Below are 14,647 nucleotides of genomic sequence, written 5' to 3'. Positions count from 1 at the left end.
TAGTCATAGGGTGCTGACAGGAGGGAAGTTCTGGGTGATGCCCTTTGAACCATAGGTCATTTGGCTTTTAGCTTAACACAAATTGAGGGAGTTTAAATAATTAAGTCAGTCGGGAAAATTTTTTTTATCCTTTCTTGTAATGTTTAATTCTATTTTTTGTTCTTAGCAATTTAAAAAAAATATATATTTATTATAATTGCACTTTCAGCATTGCTTTGGCCTTTCAGATTCTTTAGGTTCTATCATTTCCAAATACACCGACTGTAATTTTATCCACACAATTACTACAAAATTTGTGAAGTCATTATATTTAACCAAAAAAAAAAATTACTATTAGGTAATGGTATAGCATACCTGTTATGATTGTGTGCATATTACTACATGGTGTGTGTTTTAAAATAACAGCACCTGACAGACCAAAGCATTACTGAAGGAGCAAATATTGTGATTTTGTCAAATTTGCATTCACATTATGATTGTGTATAAAGTTACATGCAGTGGATTCGTTTTAGGTGTAATATAAAACAAAGTACTATTTATGTCCATGGATCATGTTTGTGAAATTCCAATAAGCAGAAATATGTGGTGGTGGGTTTTTTTTTTTTTTTGTTAATTTTTTATTTTAAATAACTGATCCTTCACTTGTGCTTGTTAGTGGTCTAACATTTTGTTAGTGAAGCATGCTGAATTTTTATTAGTTTAATGAAAATGCTATTATACAGGGTTTTTTCCCCTCTTGTGTTATATTATATATATATATATAATATATAATGTTATATCAAACCCATGTTTTTTTCCATTTCTTCACAACTCAGACAGTGAACCCAGTGTTATGAGAGGTTTTGATGTAGAGATTGCATTGATAACAGGAAGCATGCATATATTTTACTTTCAATTTATTTAAAATAAATACTTTGTGCATTACTTGGGTTAGCAGTAAAATCAGTAACTGAGCTGTACTTTCTGTCAATAATAAAAAATAAGCTAAATTAAAAATGCTTCAAGAATATAAAACACCTATTAAAGTATTTACTATAATACATTTTGCTGTACTTTAGTCTTTATAGTAAAATATCTTGATTTTATATCTATAAATTTGATATTTTCTGATTTTGTGTGTGTGTGTGTGTGTGTGTGTGTGTGTGTGTGTGTGTGTGTGTGTGTGTGTGTGTGTGTGAGAAATGATGAACTGCCCCACTGCAAAAAGACTCCCTGCTCTTTTGCAGCAATGAACAAATTACATTAAAAGAAAGAAAGTGTTTCCGACTAACCACATTTAAAAACAACAACAAAAAAGTGATTACAGGGCCATAAAGAAGGATTACTTTGCTCAAACAATTTCAGGCTTTTAAAATATTTGTATTATAATTTTATTGTGCATTTGCTGTTTGTTTCTAGAGTTTGAGCTCAAACCACAGCCGGTTGGAATTCCCTCATTATGGAAATGTTTCTGGGTGAAGTTGTTCTATAGTAAAAGTGGGAAACCCGAATATACAACTGAATGTAAGAATGCAAAAGTTGATTGTGAGTGGTTGAGAGAGAGGACATTAACTCCAGAAACTTAATTAAATGCTTCTTTAGTATAAACACCACCATAATCAGGCTTCTGCTGTAGTACTTTTTCTCCATACTGAGGTTTTAATACTGTTGTAATGCTGTTAACAGAATTTGTTCACTGATGGGATTTAAACACTGTGCTGTGACTGTATAGTTGAAGCTTGTGCACATTTTATTTAATTTTTTTTTTTACTGCCGTCAGGTAATTATGTGGAGAAATTTAGTGTCTCACATATACACACTTTATAACTTTTCAAACTTGTGTATTGATCCGAAACACTATTTGTCTAGCTTACCTTCTCTACCTTGTATTACGCAACCAAGTTTCTTGTGGTTAAGATTTAAAGACTGGGTGGTTTACATTTATGATATTTTGCAGATGCATTTATCCAGAGCGACTTACAATGATCTAATTTATACAGCTGAGCAGTTGAGGTTTAAGGGCCTTGCTTAAGGGCCCAGCAGTGGCATATTGGTGCTGAGATTTAAACCTCTCAATGTCTCAACCACTGAGCCACCACTTTCTCATATTATGATTCATTTGGGTTGTATCATATGCAGACCATGTTCGTCATTGCTGAAGATTATTTTACAGTCATAATGTACAAAGAATCACTGAGACAGAAATGCTGACAGAGGTCAGCATTTTGTTGAACAGCAGCACAGGCAGGAATTAGCAAGATGTTGTATATCGATGCAGAGTTACTATTAACTGCTCACCAGGCCAAGCAAGCAAACCCTTTTTCTTTCTTACTTAAGAGTGGGTGGTCACTAAATACAAAGAACTGATGTGTATGATGTCAACTTACAATTGTGAATAATACGATTGTTTTTAATTACCCAAAATAACGAGAAATATTTTATTAATAAAAATAAAAGGGATGAATATTAGTATAAGGACTGTCGAAAAACAACCAGCAACATTTCTTGGAAGCACGTGCACGGGTTTATCTGCAAAAGCAAAAACAAAAAAAAAAACACCCTTTGGATACTATAATGCGGTATAATCCGGAGCTGTGTGATTCAGGTTGTTTTTAGATTAAGTGTATCTGTGTGTATCAAGTGTATTTATCCCAGCAAATTTAATTAGGCTGTGTTTGAACATGGCTAGGGCAACAATGTTGGATGAGGGTGATCAGGTGTGCTACACTGTTGCACTGATAAGAAAGATCAGTAATAAATAAGTGATTGGTGTCAATGGGAGGGTGTAGATGCCGGTATAGTGATTAGTCTACAGGAAAAGGATTTTAGATTTTTGTTGGTCAAGTTGTGTCTGGTTGATCAGCCAGGCTTGGATGTTTGTTGATGATGGTGCTATGCTTTTGTCCTGGTCCTCGGCAGAGTTGAGCCATTCTCCATATGGTACAGTGTGGTGTCTCCGAGTGCTGCAGATCGACATGCTGTTAAAAATACAGATTTGTGCTCTGTTATTCTAATAATTGCAGAGAATCAATAGTGCACATGCTGGCTATAGGTGTATATACTTTTTTTTTTTTTTCACAAGCATTAAATGTATTTAAAAATTGTTCAAAATCTGAACAGAAATATTGCGCACTACTAAATGAATATACACATAATGTACATGCAGGTGTTAGAGATGAATATTGATATACTTATTCAAGGATTTTTCTCTCCTGCGTTCCAGATGGAGTTCTGGAGTCCTGTGAGGAAGCAAAAAAGTAGGAGCGAACAAGAACAGGGGAGCCTTCGTCTTTCAAGCTGCGTGTGTGTGTGTGTGTGTGTGTGAGAGAGAGAGAGAGAGTGTGTGTGTGTGTGTGTGTGTGTGTGTGATGCACTTCAGGTGGTGGTGTAGCAGCACAGAATGGTTTGTGGTGATAAAGAGATGCAGGCCGTACTGTGCTGCAGCATCAGTGCCTCGGACATACACTGCACGCGTGGGCGTGTGCAAGAGTGTGTTGTCTTGCTTTAGCAGCATGTAAATATTGGAGTTACACCATGACAGATGTCTCCAGTATGCTCGTGCTGCTGAAGCAAGAAGTCACCAAGCGGCACGACGTCTTTGTCCTGACTACAGTGTGTTAAGCAGTGTAACTTTGGCTGACTTACCGCTACTGAAGTTCGTCAGTCCACTTATCAGCTTCTACAGCACTGATCACTAATCAAAGGTAAAAATAAAATAAATAAAAATAAAAGAGAGAGAGAGAAAGTAATGGGATGGATTTTGTTTGCTTTGCAAAATTTTTCTTTGAAAAGCTTGGCTTTTTCTTTTCAGTGTAATGTGTTATTCTTATTTATCCCATTAAAAGCTTTCTTAAAACCTCTGGTGTTTCCACAAAGTTTTGTTTTTAAATCTTTTACATTTATTTATAATATAAATAACAGTTTAAGTGCTTTTTCCTGCATGTCTATTGGCCGCGTTTTACATAATAGATAAATAATTAAGGGCTTAATTATTTTGTCAACCGAAGGAAAAAAAAAAACACGGACTACTGACGGATTGTAGTCGCACCGATAAACCGATCAAATGTTTTCAGACTTTAGAGACAATTTGTAAAAACCTGTTATATCCAATTTACAGTTGTGTGTTTTGTACAAGCATAACTCCTCCATTTTGGCGAAATTTGTCGCACTTTCCTTCCGCACCAATTTATAAAACCTAAACTGTTTTTTTAATAAATATTTTGATAGTCGGTGTGTGATGAATGTTTTGCCACCGCGCATATTAATGCGCTCCCGATTTTCTTGATTACACACAGATAGATGGATAGGAAATCGGTACCGTATTTCAGGGGGAGATCGTGTTGGTTACTCATCTGAAAGTTGTGTTTAATAAGTTACCAGTTCTTCCCGAAAATCTTACAACGCGATTTATGGCACGCGCAGTGTTAATCTGATTCATTAGTCTGTTCATTTTGATAATTAATTGCATTTTAGTTTCTGAACAATTTCATAGTTTCGGGTATTTATCGGTTTTTTTATATTGTGTTTACAATCAATTTCATTATATTATTATTTTTTTTATATAAATTACTGCAATAACATAATCCTGATATTTAATGAAGTCACGTATTTTACAATTATATAAAATAAATATCCGATTAGGTACAACACTTTCGTTAAAGATTTTCTCTCCATCACCAATGCAAAAATACATAAGGTGTTTTGCTATTATTATTATTATTATTATTATTATTGTGTCGTGGTTATTATACTAACAGAAACGGGGTAAAGCATTTAAACGCGCCGCGGTCACTGAGTGGAATAAAGCAGCGGCAGACAGACTGAACTTTTTCATACAGCTGTTTAGGTTACTGATAGTAAACATGCACCTATAATGCAAAATATATAACAAAGCAAATATGGGTTTAAATTCTAGCATTATTTTTTTCCTTTCCAGGCTTTAAAAGTATCTTGCTGTAACAAGGCGTGGATTCGTGTTCATGCGAACAATTCAAGTGTATTGAAAGTGTAAAAAAAAAAAAAAATCCAGCAAATAATAAATATATATAGTGTATGTGTATATATGTGTGTGTATATATATATATATATATATATTTTTACTACATATATATATATATTATAATATATATATATATACACACACACATATATATATATATATATATATATACACACATATATATATATATATATATATATATATATATATATATATATATATATATATATATATGTAGTAAAAAATATATATATATATATATTTTTACTATATATATATATATATACACATACACTATATATATTTATTATTTGCTGGATTTTTTTTTTTTTTTAGACTTTCAATACACTTGAATTGTATATATATCATTATATTTTTGTACTACAAATTATATACTGAAATTATTTTAAATAAGCGGTTTACATTTTTTACAGTCTTTATATCCACCGGATTTCGCGAATATTTGCTAATAAATAAAAGGTCGCACTCGCCCATGGGCTGCGTGGGATTTGTTCCTTCTCAGCACATGATATTAATTAACTATTACATTCTCTCTGACCCAATATTATATACCCGAGTGATATTATATACCAGAGTGAATGACTGTGTGTCGGCTGTACAGTAAAATGTCTGGGGAGTTGCACGTGAAAATCAAGATTATAGATATATTTATAATATTGCTTTTAGTGCATCAAACTCATTATTATTATTATTATTATTATTATTGTACATTTGTTATATGAAATAAATTGCGGGTTTTTATTAGGATAGACGTGTTTTTACATACTATATATTGTAGCTTTGATGCACACGAACACTTTCTGTACTGAGGAGGAAAAAAATATGGCTGTTGATTTTTCTTTCACGATTTGTACGGCATGGTGCAGTGTGTAATCAATCATGGTGTTATTAAAGTCTGGAACTTGTTATATTAATATATAATGTATTTGAATAACTTTGATCAAGTCTCTGATCATTTTATATATATATATATATATATATATATATATATATATATATATATATATATATATATAATGTGTGTATATATATATATATATATATATATATATATATATATATATATGAATCAAATGTATATACAGTATAATGTATATATATTGTGTGTGTGTGTGTGTGTGTGTGTGTGTGTGTGTGTATATATATATATATATATATATATATATATATATATATATATATATATATATATACACACAGTCTCGATAAAGTCTTTCAGTGCTTATTTCGGTTCAGCTTGAATATATGATAGAATCATAAATATTTTTTATGATTCTATCATATATTCAAGCTGAACCGAAATAAGCACTGAAAGACTTGATCGAGACTTTGTCGGTGTTCGCCTACCAGATTTAACGTTTTACATATGGCACATCAGGCATAATTTCTATTTTCTAATTTATTTGAAGACTTTTGGAAACAATCCAAAACGAATTGAGCATGAAGTGTGAACGCTTTATGATGCACAGTCAGATCTCAGTGTATTAGTGAGCACATGGCTATGATATTTAGGTTTATTATTATTATATAGGTTTATTATTGCGCTTAAAAAATAATACAATTGTTATAAATAATAATAATAAGTAAAGAGCGCGTGCACGGAGGAGGTTCCCTCTCTCAGCTGGGTGACGCGCTCAGTCACTGCCTTTCTGTCTTCCATTCATCCAGCGTTATATAACGTGTATTTTTATAAACTAGGCTGTTGGGGTGGGGGCACATCTAATGTCAGTTTTCATGCAGAAATTGCCTAGCAACTGTCGGCTAAATATATACTGCATGTGCATGACTTGGGTGAACCGACCGAGTGGGGGCGATGACGTCACAGGGCTTATTTACTGGAGGATTTAACTTGAAATGGAGAATGGGAGGATTCTCCCACATCATCACCCCCAGGTTTTTTTTATTATTATTATTATTTTCTTTGTAGGTCTATACACAGCAGGTTTTTTTGAGCACCATCAAGTAAATGGGATGAACCCCCTGGTACAGAAATAGCACAAAGCCAAAAAAGAAAAAACCCTACTATTATTTTACCCATTACACCCACATCCCCCAACGTAAGCATTTTGGGGAAGGATATAATAGATCATAAGTTATAATCCGCAGTTATTATTGCACTTTCTTTTTATTAGTATTGCATTTTTTCTCTACAGAAATGATACTCCCCATAAAGTATAACAACATGGTCTTAATGTGATTCTCTATTGCATCCTTACATCCTAGATATTTATTTCAACTGAAAAATAGGGCTAATGTAATGTGATTATCTGTCAATGGCGATAGATAGATAGATAGATAGATAGATAGATAGATAGATAGATAGATAGATAGATAGATATTATTTATTTAATTAATGAAGCCATTGACAGATGAATGAACGATAAATAGATGTTAAGCATATTTCTCTCCTTCTCTCTCTCTCTCTCTCTCTCTCTCTCTCTCTCTCTCTCTCTATAAAGCAAAGAAAGTTTAACAAGCTGGACAGCTTTACATTACAGATGTTATTTAATGAAAAAATAGCGAGAGAGAGAGAGAGAGAAATATGCGTAACATCTACCTATCTTTCATTTGTTAATGGCTTCATTTAGATGAAAATTCTATCTATCTATCTATCTATCTATCTATCTATCTATCTATCTATCTATCTATCTATCTATCTATCTATCTATCTATCTATCTATCTATCTATCTATCGTAGCTTTTGACAGATGGACACATTATATTAGACCTATTTTAACATTTATTCTTGAGTTCCCTGTTTTGTATATAAAATACACCACAAATAATAAAAAAGCCCGTATGTTCCTGGAAAGTAAAAATAATTTGGTCTAGATGAAAGAAGAAGAGAAGGTGGTGTGTGTGTGTGTGTGTGTGTGTGTGTGTGTGTGTGTGTGGATGAGGCTAAGGGGAACCCAGGAACTGAGTGTGAGAGAACATCGGTACTGCTGTAAATTCTTTACAAGAAGTTTGGGGGGAAACCTGTTTAATAATCCTCATGGTGTACGATGACCAAAGCAAATAATGTGCTAAAATTATCTTCAGTTTTAGTATTAATCAACTCTGAAACCCTCGTCCATACGTATTTCTCAGTTAACTGCAATAACTAGCACTTTTATCCAAGCTGACTGTGTGTCTGAGCGGTGAAAGAAAAGAATGCACATGAGAAAATAAATACTGCACACAAAAACGCAGGAGAAATACTTAGGCTTTGTATTTTAGAGACTGTCTGAGCGTAAAGGTATGTTATAAAAGCATCCGTTATCCGTGCACCTCTCAGTCCACCGGGTAGAGTACAAAACCCCCCAAAAGATCAGCTGATAAACTCTGACGTGGTGTCAATGAGCTCGGTAACGCAGTTCCTGCAGAGCTCGGTGAGGAGCGCGCACACTCCCGCCACCTCACGCCAGCAACGCGAGAGCCACCGGAGCATCTCCGCGGGAGCGGGCACGGAGACGCGAGTGAGCGCGGACACCGGTTTGGCGGAGAAACCCACAGAGACCCAGTCCATAGTGAGGCAGTTAGACAGGCACAGGCACAGGCACGCGCACAGCAGCGCGGCGGAACCCCACAGTATCCGCGACAGGCGCGCGGGGACGCCGCGGGACGCCGGCGAGCGGAGAGCGCCGCCCTCGTGCGGAGCCCGCAGCGCGTCCAGGTCTCCCAGACGCACGCGGTCCCACTCGTGCACGTCGAAGCTGGGCACGAGCGTGGCGACGTCCACGTCGGCGCGCGCGGGCAGCGGCGTCTCGCGCACGGCGCGCACTCTCTCGCGGAAGTCCTGCATGCACTGCAGGAAGGAGAGCGGCTCGGTGAGCGCGCGGAAAGACTCGGCGAGGCGCAGCGCGCGCTGCTGCTCCTCCAGCGACGAGCGGAGCTGGTTGATCTCCGGATCGAAGGTCTGCATCACCGCGAGCTTCAGAGCTTCGAAGTCCGAGAGGATCTCGCTGCGCTTGTGCTCGAGCGCGCGGAGCAGCTTGTCGAAGTACTCCGCCACCCGGTCCAGGTCGCGCGAGGCCATCTGCAGCGCTTTCTTCTTCGCCCCCTCGAGCGCCTCCAGGCACGAGAGCACCTCGGCGCCTTTCCAGCTCTCCACGGAGCGAAGCAGCTCGTCGAAGGCGACCTTTTCACGCTCGTACGCCTCCTCAAGCGCGCAGAACTTGTGCCCTTTGTGCTCCCCGGTAGTGGCACAAAAGCCGCATATGAGCTTCAGGTCGGTGGCGCAGAAGATGTTCAGGGGCTGCCCGCTGTGCGCGCGGCACTGAGACATCCTCGGGCTCGCACGGATCTTGTTGAACTTCTCCACGATACTGCGCAAAGAGTAGTTCACCTGCAGGCTCGAGACGCCGTTGTGCGCGGTCTCCTTTCGACACGTCGGACATTTGAACGGAGGTCTCCACAATGGGCTTCGGTTGTCGTCCAGGATGCCCTCCAGGCACCTTCTGCAAAAACTGTGCGAGCACGGCAGCACACGAGGGTCCTCGAAGAGAGAGCAGCATATCGGGCATGTCAGGTCCTCCTCCAGAAGATCCATCCCGAGCTGGAATGAAAGATCAACATGAAAAGCGGGTCAGCGACAAATCGATCCCAATCATGCATGACTTTCATTCCACAGATGAAACCTAGCTGACCTACTGCAGATCACTTTTGAGCATTCTGAATTCCAGACCCCCCCACAATAACAACAAACAAACAAGATGGCATGTGATTAGATTGTGTCTGTAAATATGTTTCTCCATGCAGAATGTTGGAGACGAAAAAAAAAACTATACAGTGCATAAGATTGAGATGAACTTCTCTATGAAACATCTGAGTGAGGTTCACGCAGAGTGAATTGGGTTGATCAGTGAGTCTTTCCTGCACTACATGTAGTTACGTGTGATGACTACAGGAACGAGGCTCCATCCGGTCCAAAGTCTAATGCGCCCTGACTGACACTTCGCCTGGAAATATCCAAGAACCGCATCATGTCTGCTGGTCTCACGATTTTCCTTTTTCAGGATGCTCAAAAACAGAAAGAGAGTGGGAGAGGGGGAGAGAGAGAGAGTGCTGCCGATAAGGTAGCAACTGATGACAGGCATGGAGGAAAACGTCAGCAACTGGACCAAAACCCACACACACACACACACACACACACACACACTGAACCCGACTGTTTTTACTGCAGTGCGCGACGCAATTGTGGCGCTTGTTGCTGTGCAGACTTCGACTGCTCTTTCCATCTGAGGAAACTTTAACCGTTTCAGGTCTAGACACCAACTCCAGAGTGTTCAAGCATGCACTAGTTCACCTGATGATCAAATGTATAACAGGTACAGATGCAGCTTCATTTAGAAGCTTTGAGAGAGTTCTACTAATAGTTTCAGTCATAATGTAAGTGCAATGGCATCACCTCCTGGTACAAGTCTTTTCCCCACATGATTCCTACTTGGGGTGTGTGGGTGGAGGAGTGGGTGGTGTTGGCTGGGGGGGTTGTTGCTATGCAAGAAAAAAAAACCTCACAAAGTGAGATATAACCCTCCACTCACCCTCCACTCACTCTTTAGATAATTAGAATACACGTGTTTTGAGCGAGGTTTCGAGATCATCTGCTGCGCGCTTATAGAACAGGTCGAGTAGTTAATTCATCATCATAACCATCATCATCATCATCATCATCATCAACTCGGTTATTTTGATTCCTCCAACTTCTGCATCATGGTGCTAAAAGAGCCATCCATCCCTACAGCCATCCATCCCTCCATCCATCCCTACAGCCAGCCATCCATCCCTCCATCCATCCCTACAGCCAGCCATCCATCCCTCCATCCATCCATCCATCCCTCCATCGCGCTGTGTGTCGTGAGCGCTTGCGCGTCGCCTGTCCGTCCAATAGCCGACGTGTCACGTGTGAACCACGTGCTTTCTGTCCTCCTTATGTTTCCTTTTTCCTTCCTCCTGTCTCCAAGCCGCCGACGAGAGCTCGCGCGCGCTCCGAGCCGAACGACACGCCCCCTCTGATTGGACGACCCGCAGAGCAACTGTGATGTAACACTAAGGGGTCGGTCACAGTCGGTGCCTTTCCTAGCCCCCCCCGTTTCTCCTAAAAGACTTCCGTGACGCGTTCAATCGCACTTCCGGTTTTGTTCCTAAGATTGAAGCCGACATGGCCGCAGTGTTTACGTGCAGCTGTTGTGCTGCTGGAGGATCCGATCAAAAAGCTATGAAAGAAATGCCCACCGTTCAGCTCATGGGTAGGAACGGTGACCAGTTTACCGACTATCATGGCGAACAGTAATCACATCAGACCAGAGAGCGCCATCCCGTGCTCGAAGTGTAAACCGTGCATGTAAGAGCTTGTGTCTCTAATCCACTACACGCGAGACGGTAGAACACGCTGTGATGAGATACATACCCGGTGAGAGTGTGTGCTGATGTATGAGCTCGGCGCTGAGGTGTGTGTGTGTGTGTGTGTTGTTCCTGCAGGCGCGGATGTGGTGGTGGTGAAAAGCGGGAGGCGGATCTGTGGGAGTGGAGTTTGTCTCGCCAACGCCCCTCTCCACCAGAACAAGAGCTACTTCGAGTTTAAGGTCCAGTCCACGGGTGAGTTCATCAGGGACACCGAAAGCTCAACAATTTCACTGAAGCATAGACAGTGCAGTACAATGTGCATTCTTCTCAGATAAAATTACCATCATGCCAGCCCTGGATTTACTCTGTCCGTCCGTCTGTCCGTCCGTCTCTCCGTCTGTCCTGTCTCGTCTTGTCTTGTCTTGTCTATTTCTATAGCGCTTTTCACAACAGACATTGTCTTAAAGCAGCTTTACAGAAATCAACAGTTAGGGAATGGTGTGTATTTATCCCTGATGAGCAGCCGTGGCAATTGTGACCAGGAAAAACTCCCTTAGATGTTATGAGGAAGAAACCTTGAGAGGAACCAGACTCAAAAGGGGAACCCATCCTCATTTATGTGACATAATCACAAGTGTGTGATTATAGTCTTTAAACAATACAGAACACTGGAGAGTGAGAACTAACATGAGCACTGGAGTGTAAGATATCTATCTATCTGTCTGTCTGTCTGTCTGTCTGTCTGTCTGTCTGTCTGTCTGTCTGGTCTATTCTAATATAATGATCTAGATAAGAATAAACATTCTGGTCTTTGTAAAACAAGTATTTTTGTTATTCTGTGTAATTTATCACTGTAACCTATAAACTATGGTATTACAGTTTTTTTCAGCTGCTTTGGAGCATTTCTCGAATCATCCTTAATATTTGCAAACCAGTAAATGCATTTCTCAAAACAACAGTACACTGGATTTCTAGCCTGTACTTTTCTCAAAATCCTTAGTTCATCTTTCAAAAGTAACATCTCATTCCCATCAGAATGAAAAGTCCCTTTGTCATTGTTCACAAACAAGATCATCAAAATGTTCAGGCATGTTGTCTGTGTGACACCTCACAGTTTCAGGATTTCTGGATTTAAACTACGGTTTGGATTATAGTGATTGAAAATTCAAAAAATTTGATTTCCTTCTGTTTGGCATCAACGAATTTCAGCAGCACAAATTCGTTTATTTGATTGCATATTTTATTTATATTGATTGCAAGAGACCGGGCAGGATTCATACTTTTACTGTACTATACGTGTTCGTTCGTTTCTTGGTTGTTCATCCATTTTTAGAAATTGTAATTCTGTGTTCACTTGCCTTCATTAGTGACATTCAAGATTCATCTGCACAATTAATCAATTCAACACTTTTACCAAAGAACTAAGTTTAATAGAAATTTTAGATGACAGATGACCACAACTGGTTCAACCATTTTGCATTCGATGATTTATACAATGAACTGATGCCGTGGGTTGAGACCATTAAGGTGAAACCAGTATAATATATTTTGATCAACATGAACATAAACTTCTGATAATATAGAAAACAGCAGACGATTGTACAAAATTGATTAAATGACATAACAAAGCATTCGCAATTTGATCACAGCAACAAGAGATGTTCTGAAGATGAGCACAAGTGACTAAATGATGTGGAGGTTGAACAAGAAGTTTTGAGTTCTGATCTGAGAAACGCTCCAACGCAACTGAGAAAAACTGTAATAATGTAATATTCGTTTTTTAGAAATGATTGATTTCCTGAGATCTTCCCCAGAACAGTCTGTAGATCAGGGGTCACCAACCTTTTTGAAACTGAAAGCTACTTCTTGGGTACCGATTAATGTGAAGGGCTACCAGTTTGATACACGCAGTTTTCAGTTTGATCTGAAATAACAAATTTGCTCAATTTATATGTTATTATTAATAAGTAATGATATTCATCTATGTGAAGACACTGATCATGTTAATGATTTCTCATAATAATTATCAACAATGATTTAACAAAGTAGGAAACAGCTATTTTTAGAAAAGGCTACTCATGTGGTCCTTGCAGGCTAACATGTTAGTGACCCCTGTTCTAGAGTGTAGACAGATTGAAAAAGAAAAAAAAAACATTTACATTTTGCCGCATTTGGCAGACGCCCTTATCCAGACCGACTTACAACTGAGCAGGGGAGGGTTTTTAGGGCTTTTGCTCAAGGGCCCAGCAGTGGCAACTTGGTGGTGGTGGGATTTGAACCTGTGATCTTCTGATCCAAAGCCCAATGCCTTAACCACTGAGCTACCACCTCCATTTAGTGATCAGCAGGTCTACAGGTGGACATGCTTTATTGATGAGAGAGCTCAGATGAGAACAGGCAGACGGTGGGCTTCTCAGAATACATAACACCTCAATATCTTGAGCTACTGTATAACATAAGTTTCACTTCACTCATTCAAAAACAGGAAGCTGAGGCTACAGTGGGCACATGATTACCGAAACCGGACTGTTTAGATTGAAAAAAAAACATTGACTGTTTTGTCTGGAATTTTCTGTAAATGCCCCACACTGTTAACTATAATTTTTTACTGGACTTTTAGAGTACTGTCGAATTACGGAAATATATCCTATGATGTGTTCGATGTGTAAATCTGTCAGCTTCTAGTTTTAGGATCAATCAGAGTTTTAAAATTTGTACAGAATAACATGAAGTGAAATTTTCCGTGACTGTGAGAACGCAAGTTTATCTTGCTGTATTTAGAGTTTACTTTCACTTCTATATGGTTGAGAGGAGTTTGAAACCTTACTGTAATTAGTTACTGGAGGTCTTTTGAATCCCCCGCCCCCACCATCTACAGTCTTTTAATAATAAAACAAAATTAGTCTAAATATGTTTTTAATTACAAGCAGCAGGTGCAAGGTGATGCAGCAGTCAACACCTGGAATGATTGTATTGATGGTAGTTAAATGATGCACAATATGATCTGCTTTGTCTTATGACTACATCATTATGTTTCATTTTCCTAGCCTATAATTTGTTTCAGCTACTTCTGTGCATGTATAACATTATATATAACAATAATGTAATCATTTCCTAAAATCAGGATTGGAAATGATGTTTGATGTTTTGTGTAGGTGTGTGGGGAGTCGGGGTCGCCACACAGAAGGTGAATCTAAACCACATACCTTTGGGAGGAGACAGTCACAGTTTGGTGCTTAGGCATGATGGATCTGTCTAACACAGTGGTTCTTAACCTTGTTGGAGGTACTGATCCCCACCAGTTTCATATGCGCATCCACC

The 14,647-nt window shown here is 38.9% G+C and overlaps 1 protein-coding gene across 6 annotated transcripts; it reads right to left on the bottom strand.

The window, feature by feature from the left end:
• Nucleotides 1-7,105: 7,105 nt before the first annotated feature.
• trim13 (tripartite motif containing 13) lies at nt 7,106-11,500 on the bottom strand. Of its 6 annotated transcripts, none has more exons than XM_046845161.1 (2): nt 11,391-11,500; nt 7,106-9,536 (listed from the first exon to the last, which is right to left on the bottom strand). In XM_046845161.1, the coding sequence occupies exon 2, from the start codon at nt 9,528-9,530 to the stop codon at nt 8,310-8,312; it is 1,221 nt and encodes a 406-aa protein (XP_046701117.1). In that variant the 5' UTR covers nt 9,531-9,536; nt 11,391-11,500; the 3' UTR covers nt 7,106-8,309. The 6 variants fall into 6 exon arrangements, with proteins under 6 accessions (XP_046701117.1, XP_046701115.1, XP_046701120.1 ...); XM_046845159.1 differs by lacking the exon at nt 11,391-11,500 and adding an exon at nt 10,525-10,733; XM_046845164.1 differs by lacking the exon at nt 11,391-11,500 and adding an exon at nt 10,536-10,554.
• Between the last annotated feature and the right edge of the window lie 3,147 nt (nt 11,501-14,647).

Source organism: Silurus meridionalis, chromosome 3 (genome assembly GCF_014805685.1).
Source record: "Silurus meridionalis isolate SWU-2019-XX chromosome 3, ASM1480568v1, whole genome shotgun sequence".
NCBI classification, from domain to species: Eukaryota; Metazoa; Chordata; class Actinopteri; order Siluriformes; family Siluridae; genus Silurus; species Silurus meridionalis.
The sequence above is the reverse complement of the archived record's forward strand: the minus strand, read 5'-3'. Positions and strand labels throughout refer to the sequence as shown.